We start from the raw sequence: 22,064 nt of genomic DNA on the forward strand, positions 1-22,064 counted from the left end.
ACATGATTTAATTCAATAATGTTTTTGTTTATTCAGTCATTTTTCAGTTGTGTACAACTCTTTGTATCCCCATTTGGGGTTTTTGTGGCAAAGATGCTGGAGTGCTGTGCCATTTCTTTCTCCAGATCATTTTACAGATGAGGAAACAAAAAAGAGCAGGGTTATATGACTTGCCCAGGGTCATACAGCTAGTAAGAGTCTGAAAGCAGATTTGAACTCAAGAAGATGAGTCTTTCTGACTCCAGATACAGCACTCTATCCACTGTTCCACCTAGCCACCCCCAATTCAAAAATATTTACTAAGACACACATGTATAAAAATATTTATAGCAGCTCTTTTTGTGGTGGCCAAGAACTGGAAATTGAGCGGATGTCCATCAATTGGGGAATGGCTGAACAGGTTGTGGTATATGAATATAATGGAATACTATTGTGCTATAAGAAATGATGAACAGGCAGACTTCAGAAAAACCTGGAAAGACTTATATGAACTGATGCTGAGTGAAGTGAGCAGAACCAGGAGAACATTGTACGCAGTAACAGTCACAGGTTGCAATGACTGACTTTGATAAACTTAGCTCTTATCAGCAATGCAAGGACCTAAAACAATTCCAAACAACTCATGATGGAAAATGCTATCCACATCCAGAGAAAGAACTATGGAGTCTGAATGCAAATCAAAGTACACTACTTCCTCTCCTTTTTTGGTTTTATTTTGTGTTTTTCTTTCTCATGGATCCTCCCATTTATACAATTCTTCTATACAACATGACTAACATGAAAATATGTTTAATAGGAATGTATATGTAAAGCAATATTGGATTGCATACTGTCTGAGAAAGGGGAAAAGGGAGGGAGGGGGAGAAAATTTAAAACTTATGGAAGTGAATGTTGAAAACTAAAATAAATTAATTTTAAAAAAAATTTACTAAGTACTATACTATTAGTTCATGAAGTCCTTGAGGTTTTTATATGTCTCTGTACAAAAGCATTGTGCTATACAGACTTATCCAACATCTGTTGTATTGATAAGCACTATGGAAGAAACAAGGTTGAAATAAAACATGGTTTATATTATAGGAAAAAAAGGTATACACCACAGACACAAACAACCTTCTCCAAAAGGTGGGAAGGATCAATCAGGGACAATACTATTCTAGATGTGTTTATCACCCAAGGAGATACTGGTTTCTAGGAAGGAAAATGTGGGAACAATACCACTATCTAATTTGTTACAGAGGAGAAGAAAGTGGAGCATAGAATCATATACACTTTAACTTTGGGAAATTTGATTGGAATGGCTTCAGAGAAAAATAGATCAGTTACCATGAACAAAAATTCTGCTAGAGAAATCACCCCAAGGGGTATGGGAAGCTCTCAAGAATAAAATTCTATTAAACAAAAGATAAATGATTCTGATGAGGAGGAAAGGGGCTGATTGTTTAAAGAGACCAGCTTTGCTGGACAAGGAATCCCTCAACCATTCTAAATTTTAAAGAAACATATGTAGAAATAGAAACAAAGATAGAGAAAAGAAAATAAATATATAACTTGGTATGAACCTTTAAGTATGTCAGAAATTCTGAAACACAGAATATGCTAAAGCTTGCAAAGAAAGCTAAGGAAAGTAAATTTTATTCATATTGAAGAAAAAAAGGATGATCAAGGAAGAGATAAAACTGTTATGTGATAGAGGTAGAAAGGAAGTGTTGCATAGAGGTTACAACTCTGAGTTTGGAGTCAATAAAGAGCTAGGTTCAAAGCCCGTATCAGACACTTGCCAGCTGGGTGACCCTGGACAAATCATTTAACCTTTCTGGTCTTCAGCTATCTCAGGGATAAAATGAAGAGGTTGCACTCAATGACCTCTTTTTAAGGTACATCTCAGCTCCAAATCTATATATATCCATGACAGATGACAGGAAAGGCAGAGCTGCTTAACTCATATTTTGCTTCTGTTTTCTCCCCCAAGGAGAAACTTCTTTGAACTTGGAAGGACAGGGTGGGGAGGGGAGAGAAAAAAGGAATTGATACCCAATATAAGTAGAGAAATAAATATAAGGAGATCAGTTGGGAGCACCTAGAGCTGTCTTTGATTAGTTCAAGTCCCCAGGCCTACAATTGTGAAAGAACTGGAAGATGTCTGATTTCTCAGTGACAAAAATAGTAGAGAAAGACTTTTGTAAAAACACTGACTGAGAGTTCTTGGACTAAGCTATACATCATGTTTCAGAACAACAAGACATGCATGAAATAAAGTAATGAATAACAACAGAGGGAAAAGAAAGGGAATCTTCCCAAGGACAAATATATAGAATAAACCAGAAGAGAGAGACTGAGCGAGTAACAAAACAATACAAAACAGAAGACATCATGACACAATGAAGACCAAAATGGATAAATGAAACCAAAGAGAAATCCATGGTAGAAGGGAGGGAAGGGAACGTGAGGGCCTAATAACTATAATTAGATCCAAATAAAATAATATAGTACAACTAGAAGAAGCTCCTATGGGGTTGAGAAGCTTAATAAAATAATTTGAGTAAGAAATGAGGAACAGAATTAGAGTTCTTAAAGAAAATTTTGGAAAGGAGGAAAAATGGCTTAATGTAGAAGGTCAAAGATTGCCTATTACACTCTTGCAGTAGACCCTCAAAGAAAGAAAGGTAGAGAGAATGAAAAACGCAGTGTTCAGTGAAGAATGTTAGAACTAGTATCAGAACAAAATGACAAGAAAGTAAAATTTTGAGAGCACTGTGTTCTATGGATGAAGGGATAATATGAATTGAAAAAATAAATATGAAATATGTACAGAGTAAATATAGAGTAACTTGAGAGTGTGAGCACTAATAACTTGGTGTCAAGAAAATCTCTCTTTAGAAGCTGGCAGCCTGAGCTGAGCCCTGAAGGGAGATAGAAGTCCTAAGAAGCTGAGGTCAGGAGGGACAGGGTTCCAAAATGGGACAGTCTGTGCAAAGGCTTGGAGATTAAAAATGGAATGCCAATTTGGATGAAATGTAGATTATGTGAGAAGCAAAATGGTTGAAATATAGGTAGAATGGATTAGATTATAAAGGGTTTCCAATGGCAAACAGAAGTTTGCATTTTATTCTGGAGGCAACCGGAGACCACTGGAGCTTCTGGAACACAAGAGTAATATAATCAGGTCTGTTCTTTAGGATATAAGTCATGAACAAATCCATATAGCAGTAGTAAACTAAATAGATAAATCAATGTTTATGGGCTGCAAGAAGGAGGAAAGTTGTGCATCTTCAAGAAGACTCCCCTTATCTGACAGTCACTGAGGGAATAATGAGAAAATATTTATGAGCAAAGCCCATGCAGGGGGATCAAATGAAATTACCTTAGAGAAAGGATGGTGTAGGAGGAGTCGAAGTCTTATTTCTTGGAATAAAGGATAAAAAAAAAGTCATTCTAAGAGTTCAAGTTAATGGAGCTTGGAAAGGCCAGGTTCTGTGACAGGAGTTATACTTTAATGTTCACAGGTCTTTCGTGGGGGAAAAAAAAGATAATTTTAAAAGTTTGAACACCATCCTGCAAGCCAAAATATAGGAAACTGCACCAGTAGTACTAAAAAAAGTACAAATCAGTAGAAGCAACAAATTGCCTATACCCTCTTTCTGAGTTCAAATCTGACCTCAGACAACTGGTGTGACCCAGGGCAAGTCACTTAAACTCCTTTGCCTCAGTTTCCTCACCTGCAATATGAGCTAGAGAGGAAATAGCAAACCACTCCAGTATCTCTGCCAAAAAAAATCCCAAATGGGGACATGGAGAGTCCGATACAATGGAAAAATGGCAATAAAAAATAAATGCTTGTTGAATTGAAATAATTTAAACTTAAATTAGTATTTCAAAGCACTAATCATCAAAATGACTTAATATTTGTTTAAAAAGAAAAAGTATAACAAGTGTAACAAAAGTATAAAAAGTATAACAAATATAATAAAAATAACAGCTAGATTTCATAAGATCTGCAAAGCACTTTATATACGTATATGTGTTTTGTATACATATATGTGGCATATATACACATGTGCATATATATATGAATACATATGGGAAGGAGATATATAATATATCTATAAGATATTATATATAGTATATGCATATTTATCCACATATATAAATAGCTTTGCAAACCTTATGAAATGGTCATTTTAGTGGCACTTTTATGACAGGCTGGCTGTTGAGGATTAAATGAAGCAATATATTCAAATCACATTGCAAACCTGAAAACATTATATAAGTACTAATTGTTATTATGATTGTATACTTAATTCAATATCTCATCATCGTGAATGTTGTTTCAATGGTTAATTCTTCCTCTGTTGCATACTGTGATCACTCTTTTACTTAGTAGACGTTCAGAGTTGCTATTGCCAAAAATGTCATCGAACTTCCACCAGCCTGGAGGTGAAGCTTTTCAAACAGCCACAATGGGCGTTAGACAACCAATGGTCATTAGACTGAAGTGAAAAATTTCTCCAGTTTGATTATAAATTTATACCTGGAAGGGACATTAGAAGCCATTGAGTCTAATGTAATTTTAAATAATATTCATAAAGCACTTAGCATGGTTTCTGACACGTTGTATGTGCTATCCAAATGTTTTCTGGTGAGGGAGCAGTGGCACAGAGAGTTTATATGAATTATTTAGGCTCATGCAACTTAGTGTCTGAGGCAAGATCTGAATTCAAATCTTCCTCATTCCAAGGCCAATACTCTTTACACTATATTTCTCTACTTCTCTAATTTAATCATATCTCTCCAAGCTTATAACTCAACTGCAGAACCTCTATGTTGAAACAGCAGCATACACATTGAGCAGAGTACTATGTTATATGCACATAAAACATTAGCATGATATTTCCCTGAACAGTCTCACTTCTTCTAATCTTAAATATTCATGCCTAAAATATCCTATCCTTGTCATACCATTCAAACAAACAACGTCCAAAAATGGTTCAGGATTCTAACAAATAGCTGCAATACTAAAGAAGACAAAATCAGGGGAGGAAGTAACCAGTTCTATGAAGACATGGTCACACTCTCAAATGACAATGGGAACCTCATAAAGATGGCCCAAAGAGATCCTGGTTTGTTTGGGTTTTTTTTTTAATTTAGAGCACCTTATAAAAGTAGAATGAGGTCTTCATCATCTGAGTTTGACAATTACCATATTATTTTTAGACTTTTGCCTTTACCTTAGACTTAAATTATAGATTTTTCTTGTCCACTAGACTGGAAACATCAGTTAAAATCAAGGAGACGCTGATTCACTTAAATATGTAGCATCCTCATTATGAATTAAATATTTTTCCCAGCCTCTTGCCTCACATCATTTCCCATATTTTGTCTCACTAATAAGTTGTGTTCAATGTATCTGAATTAATTAACAAAAGAAATGTGCAGTGGAGCTAAATGAATCTTTAAGCCTTGGCTTGACTGTTTACAAGTTTTGAAAATTTTACTATGAATATGCAAATGTGAGATGAAAGAAATGTGAGGGAATATTTTTTTTAATCTGATATTCCAATACATTTTAAAAGTTGAGTCTTTCTGAAACTTGAAATTTTTTTTAGCCATGTTTCAAAGATTTTCTAGAGAGTGCTTAGTTAGGTCAGATGTTAAGATGTTGTGTGGCTTCTCAGAGGCCTTTCTAATGATAACAATTTCTATTTGTTCTCTCTCCAACTCAAGACAAATATATTTGGGATGAGAAAACCATCTAGTAGCAGGGATTCTATCCCTATGGAAACAGTGAGTCACAAAGCTCTTCATGAGGACCACTTTTGAGTTGAGGATAGGCAGAGGTGAATGTTGTCTAATGGGTGGTCAAAGGATCTCTAAAAAGTTCATAGATACTAGGGCAGTTACACTTTATTCTAGCCCTATAGTTCCTGGCTTCCTTGAGTAGTATATAACATTCATATGGTGCTTTGATGTTTGCAGATAAATGTACAAATATTACTTTATTTGATCCTCACAACAATCCTGGGGAGTAAGTGCTATTTTACAGCTAAGTAAATGGGGAAGAGAGAATTTCAGAGACTTGCCCAGGATCACACAACTAGTAAGTGTTGGAGGAAAGATTTGAACTCAGGTCTTCCTGACCGTTGAGCACCTAGGTGGCACAGTGAATAGAATGCCAGGCCCAAAGTCAGGAAGATTCATCTTCTTGAGTTCAAATCTAGATGCAGATACTTAGTAGCTCTGTGACCCTGGGTAAGTCACTTAACCCTGTTTGCCTCAGTTTCCTCATCTGTAGGAACTAGAGAAGGAAAGAGCAAATCATTCGAGTATCTTCACCAAGAAAACCCTAAATAGGGTCAAGAAGAGTCAGATATGACTGAATGACAATAACAACAACTTCCTGACCCTAGGTCCAACACTCTTTCAACACCTCACTGCCATTATTCATTGTATAAGACACTTCTTCCTCACATGAAGGAATTAAACAGGCACATTAGGTAACAGAGAATAAGAAGTAGCAATCCCAGCTCAGCAAAGGACTGGGAGTTTTCCATTACATTTGGGGGAATTCCTGATTGGCCTTGGAAGTAAGCACAGACAATCCCTCTGACAGACATATCACTCTTGACTGGTCTCAATCAGCTCCAGACTGTCAACAGGCGAGTGTATGGCAAGAGGAGAATGAGAATCCACCACAATGACAATTAGCAAGTAGCACCCATTATTTCATTCCACACAAATGTTTAAGTAACAGGTGGTTCAGGAGGGATCTGAGGATTTGCCCACCAGAAAGCCACGCAGAAACGCTGGGGTGTAGCAGGTGGAAACAAGGCAAACAAGGAAAAAAAAACCAGAAAGTTTTGTTGTTTTTTGTTTTAATTTAATTTGTTTCTTGTGGTTGTTTTATTTTTTATTGTTTTAATTTTTGAACAATCAGCATGGGTTATTAGACACACAATTGATACGTTTGTTATGCCAAATACTTTATGGTATTTAAATGCTTACTTGAAGCCCAGATGATAAAATATAGAAACACCTAATTCATAGAGTTTATGGACTTTGACATAGACACATAGACTTAAGGGTAGAAGAAGTTTTAGAGATCATCTAGTCCAATCCCATTAGTTTCCAGATAAGTTAACTGAAACCTGGAAAGATGAATTGTCTTGTCCAAGATCACAAGGTAGTCAATTTCAGAAGCTGGTGGTAGAGAAAAGATGGGGGACATAATAACTTCTTAATTTCTTGTCCTTTTCTTCCATGGTTGCTATCCATACCACAATGGGAGAGAACAGCATCTTTTAAATAAATTATTCATTGTCAAAATCCACTAGAAAAAATGAAAGAATAATGAATACTTCTTTCTTTGCCAGCTTCTTCCCTCACTCCTCAATTTTAAAAAATCTAATCTCATTTTGTTTTTTCTATCCACAGAGAGTGAAGAAGTTTACCAAAGGCAGGTGCTTTCAATTTCCTGTATCATCTTCGGTATCGTCATTGTGGGCATGCTCTGTGCTGCTTTCTACTTCAAAAGCAAGTAAGATGCTTTCTGTCTTGTGTCACAAAGTCATTTCTCAGGGTAGGCTCTTAACAACATTCCTGTTTCACAGACCAGCTGGTTTGACAGAAAAATCTTTTCTCATCAAATCTCAATGCCTAGGCCTCAAACTTTAAAATGACTAATGAATTTAGCAATGTTGGGGATAGGCCTATCTTTTCTTATGAGCAATGAGACAGACTCCACTAGGCTGCAGTGATCAAGAACTATTCTTCTGTTACTTTTATTTGTTAGGAGTCTATATCAGCATATTTAGTATCTTCTCTATCAGGATATAAATAACCTTCCTGAAAATAGGAAATTACTGCTGAACCACACAGAGTACCATCCCGTTCAAATGAGAGCATGAAATTGCACTTTAACAAGGGAAAAAAGGTGTTCCATATTCTCACTTTTCATGATGCAGAGAATATGTTCAATAAATTAACAAATAACCCTACTAAAATTATGTATAAAAATAGGAAGATCATTTAACATCCATGTCAATATAGGTAACTCAGCTCAGAAAATCTGATTTTTGAGGTCTGAATGCAATTAGAGAAGGGAAAAGTGGGCACTTTCCAAAATAAACATACATGTCTTTGATTGTGGTCAATCACGCTCAAAGGGAAAATATATTGGGATCCACCTAAAACAGTGAAAAGTCTGGCTCATTTTGAAAGAGGTCTGTTAAGGATGGAAAATTGGAAGTGTCCCCATCCTCCACTTCTTATAAGGACGGTAAGCAAAGTACTGGAGCCAATTAAAAGCCATTTGTGGTGCATAAAGGTAGTGAGGAATCAACTTTGAGCTATTTGGAGAAAACGAAATGAGTTCCCACTTTGTGTGCTTCTCAGAAACCAGAGCATTAGAGATTATGAATGGATCCAAACATTCTACATGTTGTTTGCAAATTGGCAAAGTTTTAAATACAGAAAATGACATAGAGGATGCATTTCAGAATGCACATATGTTGGGTACATATGCAGATATGTATATACACATGTATAGCTACGCACAAATTTGGGTGTACATGTATACACATCCACATGTATACAAAAATGTATGTGTACATGTATGTGTGTGTACATGTATGTGTGCATTCTGCATACATGCATATGAGAGACAATAATGTTATGCATAAGGAACTGATTGGCATCAAATTCAAGAATGCTTGGTTTTAATTTCAACCTTCAGAACTTATCTGTGCAAGTCATTTAAGTTCTTTGACCTTCAGTTTCCTTATTAATAACCCTCTGATTATTACCATGAACCAAGCTATAAAGTAGGGAGACCCTATCTTCACCAAAGATATTTGCCACTATCATGTAAGATGTCCACTGCAAAGTTGAAATGTAAGAGGTGTTCCTTATTGAACAGTCTGTCAGCCAGTCATCATTTTTCAAATACCTAATAGGTGCCAGGCACTGGAGGTGGAAGAAAAAAATAGTCCCTGCCCTTTGAGAACATATTTACTATTAGGGGTAGAAAAAAAGGTGCACGTACAAATTTTAAATATATGTGTATGTGAGTGTGTATGCATACATATATATGTGTATGTATATAGTGTATATATGTGTATATATATTATATATGTATATATTACATATATACACACAAATGCAAGGAAATTTAAGAGGGAGAGCACCAGCAGCTTAAGGAGGCATTTAAACTGAAAGAAAGGAGGGAGGAGTGGAGAACACCTGGATAAATAAAGGATTTCAGACTCTCAGAGATTTCAATCTATCACTACCTGGGGGAGTGAGTAGCCACAGAGATGAACAATAGCTCTTTAAAATCTCAGGCTGGGTTGCAGTTAGTATATAAATATGAACATATCAATAAATATCAGTGTCACTCAGAAAAGATTGCAAGGTTGATGTGAAAACAAAGCTTATAGAAAGGTATGAAGATGTAAGATGAAATGTGAAAGTCCCCCAGATACATTGGTTTGTGGATAATGGCAAAAAGCCTCATACCATTTCACACTTCTTCAGTAAGGTCTAGCCACTGCAAAGTGATTTTGTCCAATAATCTCTACAGGAAAAACTTAATGGTCAAAAAATTCCCATTATACAGATCATGAGAAGCCATTTAATGTAGAAAGCATGCAGCTAGCCTACCCATTTATCTTAGATAGAACAATAAATAAATGGACAATGTGCTTGCACCAGAATGGAATAGAAAGAAGGGAGCAGGCTGGCTTTTTTAAGGATATTGCCCATTGTTTTGTATGACTCCAAGCTTGATGCTGAAACAAAAGGCTACCATTTTGTAAACGATATTCTTTTAGTAATGCTGTATGTATCTAAGTCATGAACTACCATCTCCTGTGAAGAATTGAAATGGAAGGTCATCCAAAGAGCAATGGAGAGTGACTGGGTGGAAGTAGGTGAGGAGGACCAAATTGCTAATGAAGAACTGTCTTAGAGAAGTGAGATAAAAGATATCATCAGAGAGGAGTGTGACCAGAAAGGTAGGCGAGTCAGTCGTGTATCAAGAATAAAAGACAACTGATAGGAAGGCCAAGGGGATTTATTGGTCAAAGTAAAATATTAAGATACCTAGTCCTCTGGATGATTTGGGGGAGGTTGTGGACCAGAGTCTCAGGAAGCATGAGAAGGCATGGATGAGTGGCGACCTCCATTATTGGAGGAAGTACCCACATTAGGGATCTAAGTATTGAAGGGACAAATCATGAGGACGCTGTGAGTGTCCAATGAATCAGTGGATGTAAAATGCTTTGTAAACCTGAAATCATTAGTTATTATATTAAAGGATAATAACAAGTATTTTATAATAAAATTGAAACTCAGAATATGAAACTCAATCAGTCCATGACAGCTGATTCTAGGTGTTAGAGACAGCTGAGGAAAAGTTGAGAGCTGCATGAGAGGGCCTGCAGAACTCAGCAAGTTCAGTTCACTCTCTGTCTCATTGAGACTTGGTGGCTATCAGTTTGGGAAAGGAGAACATTCGCCATGGCAGCAGCAGGATTGGGATATCAGTTACCATCAAGGCTGCAGAAGGGTCTCTTCATAAGTGCTGTGTATGGGGAAGAAATTGTGTATTTAACAATAAGCAAATTACTTTGAAGAAGTAGTTAATCACTTATTTTTAGAGTATAATTTGTAGTTGCACCACATTTAAACTAAAAACTGATTATGGTAATCAGGAGAAATGGAGAACAGCTGGATAAATAGAGGATTTCAGTCTTTTAGAGCTGTCAATCTCTCACTTCCTTGGGCAATGAGTGGGCACAGAGATGAACAATAACCTTCCACAGGCTCAGGCTGGGTTGGACTTGGTGTATAAACATGAAAACATCTATAAATATCAGTGTCATTAACAGAGGTTCCAAAGGACCAAAGCCAAAGGGGGAGCAGTGACCCAGAACTTGCCTGCGTTTCTGATTGACCAGCTGGAACCCAAGAAGACCTTGGGGCAAGGAGAGCTGTTCCCTTTATGCCAGTCATGAGAAAAAGCCTACCTTGTAGAGAAGCCTTTTATGTTGCATTTTAAGGCTTTTTCCTTGTAAGTTTCCCAATGTATGCTTAAAAGTGAAAAGCATCCTATGGTGTCAAGGAGAATAATATTTGGAATGAGACATGAAATCTAAGACTTCTCAGTCCTTTGTTTCAAATTACTTCATTTTTCTGGACACTTGATGTATTTGAAACTTATTTTTAAAAAATCCTAAAATCCCCTTGCTCTGGAGAGGATGAAGAGGTTGGTGTTTTTATACCTTTTCCTCTAAGCAAAGGAATGGGCTTATCTTATCTACATTTCCATTCTATGAGTATATTAAAAACCCTCCCTACATGAGACCAAAATTTAGGGAAATCAGGACCAATGCCTGTATTCATTATTCATCATAAATTCTAAGAATAAACTGAAATATTTATATGGAATTAAATATAAAAAATGGTCTCTTTTGCTGGATCCTTCTCCAGATCATGCCCTTGAAGCATAATTATCCCTCAAAGTCAGGTCCTGGGCCTTCTTCTTTTCTCTTTCTGTACTACTTTACTTGGTGATCTCCTCTGCTCCTATGAATTTCTTTACTGTCTCCACGCTGATGATTCTCAAATCTACATATCCTTCTCTATCTCTGATGACCTCCAATCTCACATCTCCAACTGCCTTTCAGCCATTTTAAACTGAAAATTCAGTAGACATTTTGAACTCAATATATCCAAAGCAAAGTTCATTATCTTTCACCCTAAACCCATCCCCCTCTACCTTTCCTATTAATATGGTTAGCAACACCATCCTCCCAGTCCGAAGGTTCACAAGCTAGGAATTATCCTGGACTCCTCACTGTCTCTTACCCCTCTCTGCCCTAACTGTTGTTGCCAAGGCCTGTTGGTTTCACCTTTGCAACATCTCTTATATATACCCTCATCTCTCCTCTGACACTAAAGAAGTGATTACTACATAGAAGTCAGACAGAGAGGGTGAGAGGTTCATATAATATATTCTTCTGTCATGGTTTAATTTCTAAATTTTCTCCAATAACTGTGATATAGTAGAAAGAGCTCTGGACGTGAATTCCATCTAGAGCTTTGTCACTTTCTACCTGTGTGTTCTTGGGCAAGTCTTTTTGCCATCCTAGGTCTCAATTTCCACATCTGTAAATTCTGATGTTAGACTAGATGATCACTTCAGCCAATTCAAATCCAAGTCTGTCAATTCAATTATAAATCTTTGATCCCATGGCTTAGTGTCTGACACATTTTAGATGCTTACCCAATGCAATTGATTGATTGTTGAATGAATTTTAGAGTTGGGGAAGAGAGGGGATTAAGAAGTCTGTGGGAGATCCTCAGAAGCAGAAAGAGAAGAGACTAATAGAGCTGAGAAAGGGCTGGAGAAAATTCAGAATTTGATCTTGGGGGAGTAAACAATTTCCTCACTTGCAAAATGAGAGGATTGGACAAGACATCTTCTAAAGCCACTTGTAGTTCTCCATGTGTGATCCTAGAAATGACTGCTTTGTACGATGATAAGGACTACCAAGACGGTGACCATGATAATTACTTAACTGTAATGTTGTAATGTAATGGGTGGGGGTATTGCCTTGGTGCCCACATGCCTAATGCTAGTTAGGCTAATGCTTCTAACTAATATGTTGGGTCTTGGTTTCCCAACACCATACCGAGTGTGTGAATCAATGATCCTATGGTAGTGGTGATAACCGATTTTGCAATGGACTTTTTAATGGAAATATAATAGATTTATTTCTAACAATAAGCTACACATTGGCTATTGGGAAGTAGCTAGATTATTGACTAGATTAAAGCCAGAAAAAGGATAAAAGCTTCTCAGAGAACTGAGAAGATAAAAGGAATGTTCGAATGGGCACAACCGCCTCCTATTCTCAGTATTTCATTGAACTTGTTTGATAAAGTCGAAGAATTCTATAATTCTCAGTGCCCTCTAAATAAAACTACTATAGCAACCTAAGGTCTCTTTGCTATAAGTCACACAGAAATATGAACTGTACTTTCATATTTCAGGTAAAAATAATTCATGTTCAGTAAGACAACAAATATTTCTTAAGCACTTACAGTGTGTTGTGACCTATGTCAAGTGCTGAGGTTACAAAGACACAAAGGCAACATTGCCTGCTTGTGAGGAGTTTATATTCTAATGACAGTGATAGAAGGAATAAACAATTAAGAAAATATAAATTATATACAGGTTAATATATATTCATTTTAAGAGGGATGAAGTATTAATAATTGGGGATAGAGAGCAAAGGGAGGAGAATCAGGAAGGCCTCCTATAGGAGGTGGCCCCAGAGATGGGAGAGCAGCTTCCAGATTGGGTTCCTTTAGAACACAGCCCAGGTACAACATCTTACAGGAGGTGTTTTCTCCTTGAGGACTTCTTTTTCCTGCCTAGAGACTCTTCAGAAAGACACTGCAAGTGACATCTGAGGGGAAGTTATATTCCTTAGACCTTCTACAATTATCCTGGGACTAAGGTGGTCCACAGCACAAATAATGCTTGCATTTATGTTGAATCAGAGCATTCTGTAACTACTGAGTAAGATGACCAACAGTGAGTGAGTCAGTCAAACATTTAATAAATATCTACTGTATGCCAGGCACTCCTATACTGGAAATACACAGGAAAGCAAAACAAACAAATAAAAACAAAAACTAACAAACAAAAATAGCCCCTGCCCTCAAGGAGCTCACCACTGAATCTGGAAGACAATAAACAACTCTGTACAAACAAGCTATAAACTGGATAATTAGAGAAAGAAAAATCATCAGAGGGGCACTAGAATTAAGCAATGTTATGAAAGGATTTCTGTAGAATGTGGGATTTTAGTTGGGACTTGAAAGAAGCAAAGAAGCTGAGAAGGAGAACATTCTAGGCATGAGGAATAGACCAGGTAGGTCAGCACAACAAAAGGTAAAGGAACATAAAAAGACTTGTTTCACCTCCCCACTGAGGTCAATGAAATACCTAAAGAGCAAAGAATGCAGACGCCACCCTTTTTACTTTATAGAGCTGGCCCTCCAGTGTGCACCAGGAGAATTTTTCCCATTGGGATAACAAGTAGAATCCTTCCCCACAGATTCTTGTTGCTGTTCTAATTCAGATTCCTTGCACTAACTAACCCAGTGCTAAAACTTTTGATCATTACATACAGGGTATACACCAAGAGTGAGTTTGTCCTGTACTTACTGTAAGCAAGGCATTGTGCAAAGCATTGGGAATACAAAGGCCGAGTAGCAACAATGACAAGAACCACAATCCAAAACAAAACAAAACAAGCCCCAGCCTTCAAGGGACTCACATTTTAAAGGGAAGACAACATTCAAACAACTAGGTACACATAAGATATATGCAGTCCACATGGGACATAATCTCACAGGGAAGACACTAGGGGACATACTAAGAAGGCCTCTTATAGAAGGTTGCATTTAGCATGAATCCTGAAGGAAATCAGAGAAGCCAGAAGGCTGAAAGCATTTAAGTTGCATCTCCTGCATTAACTCCATTTGAAAATGACACACCTCCCCACTGCCCAGTGTTTCCATAGATAACAGGAGGCTCTAGCTCAATTAGTTTCATTGTATTTGGTTCCCTAGTGTGATGGGAATGGTACCTACCTCCTTGGTAATTTAATACTCCTATCTTAAGAAAATTGAAAATGTCAGAGGTTATAAGAATGGTGTTCGTTCTGAGGAGCCAAAATTGTATGCGTGTTGAATGTTGCTGAATTTAAGTAAATGCATATGTGTATATATATATATATATATATATATATATATATATATATATATATGTTTTTTTTTTCATTTCTACCTGCAGGAAACAAACTAAACAAATCCAGGGCCAGCTGAAAGAAATGCAGAGTGTTAAAAAGTACAGCCTCAATGCCTCCAGCATGATGGTCAAGTCAGAAAACATGGCACAGAGCAGAAGCCAGCAGCAAAATGTAAGTGATCTGGCCACATGTGCCCTGGAGCAATGTGGCTGGACTTACTGAGCTAATGGGTGTTCCTGGTGCCTGGCTGCACTTGAGCTTGAACTCTCAGAAGTGCTAATCTCTGTGTATGGATGGATGGTTGTGGGCCTTAGGGGGAGACAGGGAGAAAGGGCAAAGGGACTGGCTAAAGGAATAGAAGCTACTTTTCAGATTTTAGCTGTGATAAATTGCAACTTCTAAACAGGTTACTAGTGAAATTTAGGAGCTGTAGACTACCGTGAAAATGAGGCAGCTCTACCCTTCAGGCAGCATGGTACACTGGAAGGAACAGCACATTTACAGTTAGACAGCATAGTTTCAAGTCCTAGTTTTGATACTTACTACTTGACAGTGGGCAATCATGTAAACTTTTAGTGCCAAGTTTCTTCATCTGCAACACAATAGGGTTGGACTCAATGACCTTTGAGATCCCTTTCAACTCTAAATATGTGATCCTAGATGCTATTTGGTATTTCTGTTATTGGGAATGAAGAATTAATACTTTTTTAAATATGTTGAATGCATCAGATTTAAAATGCATAGTAGATGGAACACTGTGCCTAGAATCAGGAAGACCCAAATTGAAGTCCAACCTCAGACACAAGCTGTGTGATCCTGAGCAAGTTACTTAACTTCTATCTGACTGAGATATATCAACTGCAAAATGAAGACAACAGCACCCCATTCATAGGGTTATTTTGAGAATCAAAATCAAAATCAAAAGCACTTAGCACAGTGCCTGGAATATAGTAGATACTTAACACATCCTTCCTATTGTTAACCAATAACTAAAACTCCGTGGGATATGGGTAATAACTTAATAATCCTTCCTTCCTTCCTTCCCTAATGTTCTCATTGCTAAGATACAAATGATGTGTAATTGTCATGTATATACAAGTCTATATGTATATGTCTATATATGTATATGCCTATACATATGTAACTCTAAGAAGATATATGTCTGAATATTATGTGAATATGTTTGTACAGATACTTACACACACACACACACACACACACACACACACACACACACGCACACACACCTGAAAAGAACATTTTTTAATTGCTGAAATGGAGAAGGCATTTTATCAGGGACCAAAAGTTGACATTTTTGCACGTGGCTTCTATCTGCAGCCCTAAGCAATGTCGCTTTGATAGTCTCAGAAAAAAAATCAGTTATGCAAAACAGAACAAAACAATTAAAAAGAAGAGAATTCTGTTTGATAAACACAGAGGTATTTCTCTCCTTTTTACAGTTATTCTCTATCCAAGGGTACCATTTCCTTCCATTCTCTATAATGTAGCATTTTCAGCTTCTGATGAACAAAGACCCTGGAACAAAGCCATCGGTACAAACCAAGCATTTCAGTATAATAGGCAATCACCCAGGATACATTAAAAGCCCCTCCACATGTTTAAATCGCTCTGAATTTTTATATCATCTGTGATTCTAAGAAATCATTACCAAAAATGTCATTATGCTGTACAGAACAGATGTATTTAGATGTTGCCCACAAATGATAATCTTCTCACACCAACATTTTGCAAAACTTTCTTTTGGAATAGTTGAAGAGGGATGCTGCTATGGTTTTATTTTGGTTTTACAGTGATAGGATAGATTTTGAATTTTCACTAATGATTATAAGTTAGTCACTTCCGATATGAAGTTAAAAGTATTCTTCATGTCTGTCCTATTCTCTTGTGAGATGAGATCCTTTGATGTTCTGTCTTATGTCTGTTATTAGTTAATCTTAGAGAGGCATCTGGGTATAGTTTTTTTTAAAGGCAGTGGGCTTGGAGTTAAGAAGACTGTGATAAAAAATTTTGCTCCTATATTGTTATTTTGTCACAGAGAAGTCTCTTAATCTCTCTGGTCTTAGTTCTCTCATCTGGAAAGAGGGAATACTAATACTTGTATGACATCTCTCTGATATAAGGGAAACATAATTAACTTAAAAAGAAATTATAAAAGAATTATATAAATTTTAGTGGTTATTATATAACAGACAAGCCATGATCCTTCAATTGGCCCCTCGGTGGAATGATAACATCTTAATTTGGTATAGCATTTTATAATTTGTAGGGGTTTTTTTCATCATTTTCTTATTTTTTCCAGGCAATAATCTTCATTTTTATATGACTTGAGTTTGAGAGAATTTAATAAAGAACAACTAATTGTTAAATGGCTCAGCTGAGACTAGACACCAGGTCATCATATATTCAAAGGATCACAGAATCTTAGATTTGAAGGGATTTCAAAGATCACTTCGTACAACCCTGCCTTTGTCCTCTATTCACTCAACAACTGATTACTAAGCTTTTCCTTGTAGAACTCCAGTGTTGGGGAACTCCCTAGATCCCAAGGCTGTTTTAAGACAGCTCAAATGATTAGGCAGAATTTCCTTGTATCAAGGTAAAATTGACCTCTGGACAACATCTTTTCCATTGTTCCTAGCTATATCCCAGGGAACCAAGCAGAACAAGTGTATTATCTCTTCCCAATTACAACCTTTCAAGCATATGACAATGGATACCATATCCATTTAATTTTTTCTTTTGTAGACTAAAGACTCTCAGTTCCTATAACCAGTCCTCATTTAGCAGAACGTGACATCACTAGCACTTCCCTCCTTTGTTTCACTATGCTACCATTAATGCAACCTGAATTTACCTCATCATTTTGGGTTGCCATATCCTAAAAGTAGCTGATGTTAAGGTTGCAGTCTCCTGAAACCTTCAATTCTGTTTCATATCTCTAGTCATATCTTCCCCCCGTCCCATATTTCCGCACTGATTTTTGAGGAGGACCTAACTGTCCAGCATCATATGTATCCCTATGAAATTACATGAAATTCCAAATTCATCCTTGTGAAACCCAATGCTCTGTACTGAAAGAATCTGTTCAGTTCCCAATTTTGACACTAACTATCCTTCTGAACTTTGTGTCATCTATGAATTAGATAAATATACTATCATTCTCCCTAGTAATCTGGAAAGTAGAGGGTCACCTATCATTTAGTACACGTATTTCTCTAGTATGGAAACAAACCTGCTTTTCATGCATACATAATTGTTCCTTGATGTTGACAGAAGCACAAACATTATCAAGCAGTGAATAATGTTAATAGTACTGGACTTAGAGTTAGAAGAGGTAGGCTTAAGTTCCAAGTTACTTACTTTGTGACTTTTGCCAAGTTACTTAACCTCTACCCCCATTTCTTATTCTACCTGTATCTTTGATCAACATCATTCCAGTGCCTGTGACATTTAATCTCCTGGTCCAATACTATTTTCATGACATCCTCCAAATAAAGTGCCATAGCCAGCAGTTACACCCTGTTCTGGTCAGTTAAGACAGCAGACCTTGGAAGGAGGTGACTCCAAAAGAGTGAATATCTGATAGGTCTGGCATCATGGAGTTGCACAGATTAGAATCAGATTGTGCCACAAACACAGTAGAGCTTTGATTTACTGATTTTCTCATTCCTAGGATACTTTGATCCCCCTAGAAAATTTGCTTTGATTAGTTAAACTCCATGAACCTAATCCAAAAGGTTCTGAGGACTATGAATGACACTATGATGTAGTTCTGCTATTAACGTATATACCTTAGTTAGAAACATAAATGACCCCTGTAACAATCAGGCTATCTTTTGCCTTTCTTCATTATCCCCAACACTTTGCATGGAACCTGACACATAGTTGGTGCTCAAATGTCTATTAAATGAATAATGATATAATCACTGATTTAGGCTTGGAAGGGCCTTCTGAGACTGTCTAACCCCAAAACCTCATTTTAAAGTTGAGGAAATGGTGACCAAACTAGTTCCCAAGATGGTGACAAGACAGAATTAGGAAGAACAGTAACTGAGGTGTTGATGAAGTTCAAGGTACATCCCAAGACTGTTGGGTTACCACCAGAAAGGATAGAGTAAAGACATGTGGGTTCTAGTGTCCTGAAAAAAATTCTCTCAGACAGTTCTCCAAGTTAAAGAAAGGCATTTATTGGGGTGACACACCCAAGTGGGGCTGTTCCCATAGGAGGCAGAGCATAGGCGGTGGGTCCTGCTCCCCAATAGGAGGTAGAGCCATTATTGGGGTTACGTGTCTGGTCTATATACAGCTCAGTGGGATAGAGGGAAGTGGAGGAGGGGCAGGCAGGGCTCTGGAGCGCCTGGGATATCTGGTTGTCTGGAGGTGCCTTTGTCATACAGCTAAGCAAAGAGAATAGGAGAGGAAGTAGGGGAGGACCACTTCAGGATGTTAAGCAAAGGGAATAGGAAAGGGAGAGGGAGAGAGTTGTTCTGGAAGGTTAGGTAAGGGGGTGCTTTGTGAAAGCACACAGGTGAGTCCACGGTGAGGAGCTTCAATGTATAGTCTTCTTTGATCACTTTTTCCGGCTGGTCACATTATGCATCTTATCTCGTATCTCATCCTGCATCCTGCTTACTCCGTCTGACTCAAGCACTCCATCTACTTCATCAGTATGCTGCCCTACAGAGAGGGTACTCTTTCTAGCACTGATAGGATCTCCTTCCTTTTGTGGTCTGTCACTGAAAGGTGACCATTAGGGAACAGAGGAGAAATAGGAATGCCCATTCTGTTAGCCCTCAGGGCAAGCCTACTATTTCTGGGGGGCCTAACAACAGAAGAAAAGTTTACTTATCTGCTCTAGAAGATGTATAAAGGAAAGGGGCCACACCTGTGATCAGAATGCTTTCTTTTTGGGGGAAATCCAACCAGTCTTGTGTCCTGAAGTCAGGTCTGCCTACTTGGAATTCTTTCCTGATCACAGTGTTTAACAAATGAATCTTCAATGTCAGGCATTCCCCAAAGTTCATTAAACATTCATAGGGAAGAGTTTCACTTTACAATTGTTTAACAAGATGTGGAACAGATAGTCTAGTGAAGCAACATGATATTTGGGAAGGAGCAGTGAGTGCTGATAGTGTAAAACTGGAAAGTCTGGATTGTGACCTAGCGAAATAGGAAATGTTGTCATCTTCTAAGAGATTCTGACCTTCACATGGCAAGGGGCATGAATAGAATAAGACATTTGTTTGGAGTGAGAGGAGGTTGACCGAGTGATATTTTTTTTTAAATCACAATTTTATGCCTTGAAATATGTGAACAATGGCCCTGTGAATTCCCGGAGATAACACTTTTCTAGAATAGTGGGAGAATCAAAAGTAAAACATGGATAATTACTGAATAATAATAACAACAATGGGAATAAAAGGCAATTAATCATTTTGAATTTACTAAGTGCCTACCATGTGTCAGTTGCTAAGGATAAAATGCTTACTATGTGACAGTTACTTTGCCAGGTACTAAGTATACAAAAAATAAAATGAAACATTCTCTACTCTCAGTAACCTTATAATCCATCACAGATGGGAAACACATAGACATGTAAATGCAAGTAGAAGAAATATAAAAGAAACAAAGTCGGTTAAATGAGAGAAGTTACGGAAGGAAAACACTAGAAATTGGCAGGGGGATCAGGAAGGCTTTATATAAAATGTGTTCTTTGGGCTGAGTCTCATAACAAGTAAGGAATCTAGACTTTGAGGTCAGATGGGAGTCCATCGTAGGCTTAAGCACTAGCCAGTGCAGAGGTAACAACATGGGAGACAGAGTATAACAGGCATGAGACAGAGAAGACCACTTCGGTCCACAGACTAAATGAGAAAGAGTAATGCATAATGTGGCTAGTTTGGTAGATGCAGACCTGGCTGTAAAGGGCTTTAATAGCCAAACAGAGGAGTTGATTCTTTTCCTAGAGACATTAAGGAGTCACTGAAGTTTATTGAATAAGAATGTGACATGGTCAGAAATGCATGAAAGGCAAATTACTTTGGCAGCTGAGTGGAGGAGGACTTGGAGTAGGAAGAGATCAATTAGAAACTATTGCAACAGTTGAGGGGAGAGGAGATGAGGACTCAAACTAAGAGGGCCGATGATGTGATTAATGAGAAAGGAACAGATGGGAGAAATGCTGTCCATGGAAGCAGAAAAGTGGGTAATACGCAGCATGGCAAAGTGGAGATAAGGCAAGTTTTGGAATCAGGAGTCCCTGAGTTCAAGCCTAGCCTCTGACATAAATTAACTATGAGACTACAGGAAAGTCCCTTGATTTACCAGTACCTCCAGCAATTTTTAAGAGGTGGTTATCTGGAGGTGTAGATAAGTTGTCCTGCATTGGTGGAGGGAATCTACACAGCAAGAGATCCACATGCCAATGAAAACATAGGTTTGGACCTCAATCCTAATATCACTACTGTTAATAATAGTACTAAAATATTAATAATACACATAGTACTTTGACTTTTGCAAAGAGCTTTACTTACAGTAAGATAAATAACAAAAATATTACTGCTCCCTCTTTTACATATGTAAATACTGAGTCTCAGAGAAATAAAGGGCTTTCCCAAGGTCACATAGTTTTTAAAGGTTGGAACATGGATTTGAACCCTGACTTTCCTCTCTCCAAGGCTAATGCTCTAAGTTGTAGCATGTTTCTGAAACTTTGTAAATCTAGGTTTGAGTATATTTCTTTAACTCATTGGATCCCATAACTATCACTCTTCAAGGGCAAAGTCCTATACTCAGAGACTGTGCATTATTACAAGCCTAAAGGATACCACTTGTTGTAAAATAAGATAAAATACAATAATAAAAACCAAATTCCAGCTTGGACCAAATAGCTTGTAGATGCTGCTTTTTGGGAATCCAGAAGAAGTGACTCCTTAAAATGTTCTATAGTCTTTCAATTTAGTTACCTTCTCTATTGCCAAACAAGAATAACATTTAAGGAGTTAACAGACTTCTCAACCCACAAAAACCAAAGACAGCGGAGAAGGTTAGTGGGAAAAGCTGCGGGAGTGGAAGGAGTTCAAGGTTCGGCCACCGCCTCTGGGGTAGCAGAGGTAGGGCAGCTACAGCTGCAGTTGCTTCCAGCCCCAGACCCACCTGGTGGGAGGAATTAAGTGGTGGATCAGAGCAGGAGTGCACAGCCTGCTGAAGATCCAAGCCTTG

General features: G+C 37.6%; 1 protein-coding gene across 3 annotated transcripts in view; it reads left to right on the top strand.

Moving 5' to 3' along the window:
* The window catches only part of NRG3 (neuregulin 3), a 1,185,022-nt gene that overhangs the window by 1,133,784 nt on the left and 29,174 nt on the right, over positions 1 to 22,064 (top strand). For all 3 annotated transcript variants that reach the window (XM_036737009.1, XM_036737011.1, XM_036737010.1), the window contains exons 5-6: positions 7,432 to 7,534; positions 14,867 to 14,993. In XM_036737009.1, coding sequence (XP_036592904.1) covers positions 7,432 to 7,534; positions 14,867 to 14,993 — 230 coding nt within the window. The remainder of the gene's footprint in view (positions 1 to 7,431; positions 7,535 to 14,866; positions 14,994 to 22,064) is intronic.

Source organism: Trichosurus vulpecula, chromosome 8, assembly GCF_011100635.1.
Source record: "Trichosurus vulpecula isolate mTriVul1 chromosome 8, mTriVul1.pri, whole genome shotgun sequence".
Classification (NCBI taxonomy): domain Eukaryota; kingdom Metazoa; phylum Chordata; class Mammalia; order Diprotodontia; family Phalangeridae; genus Trichosurus; species Trichosurus vulpecula.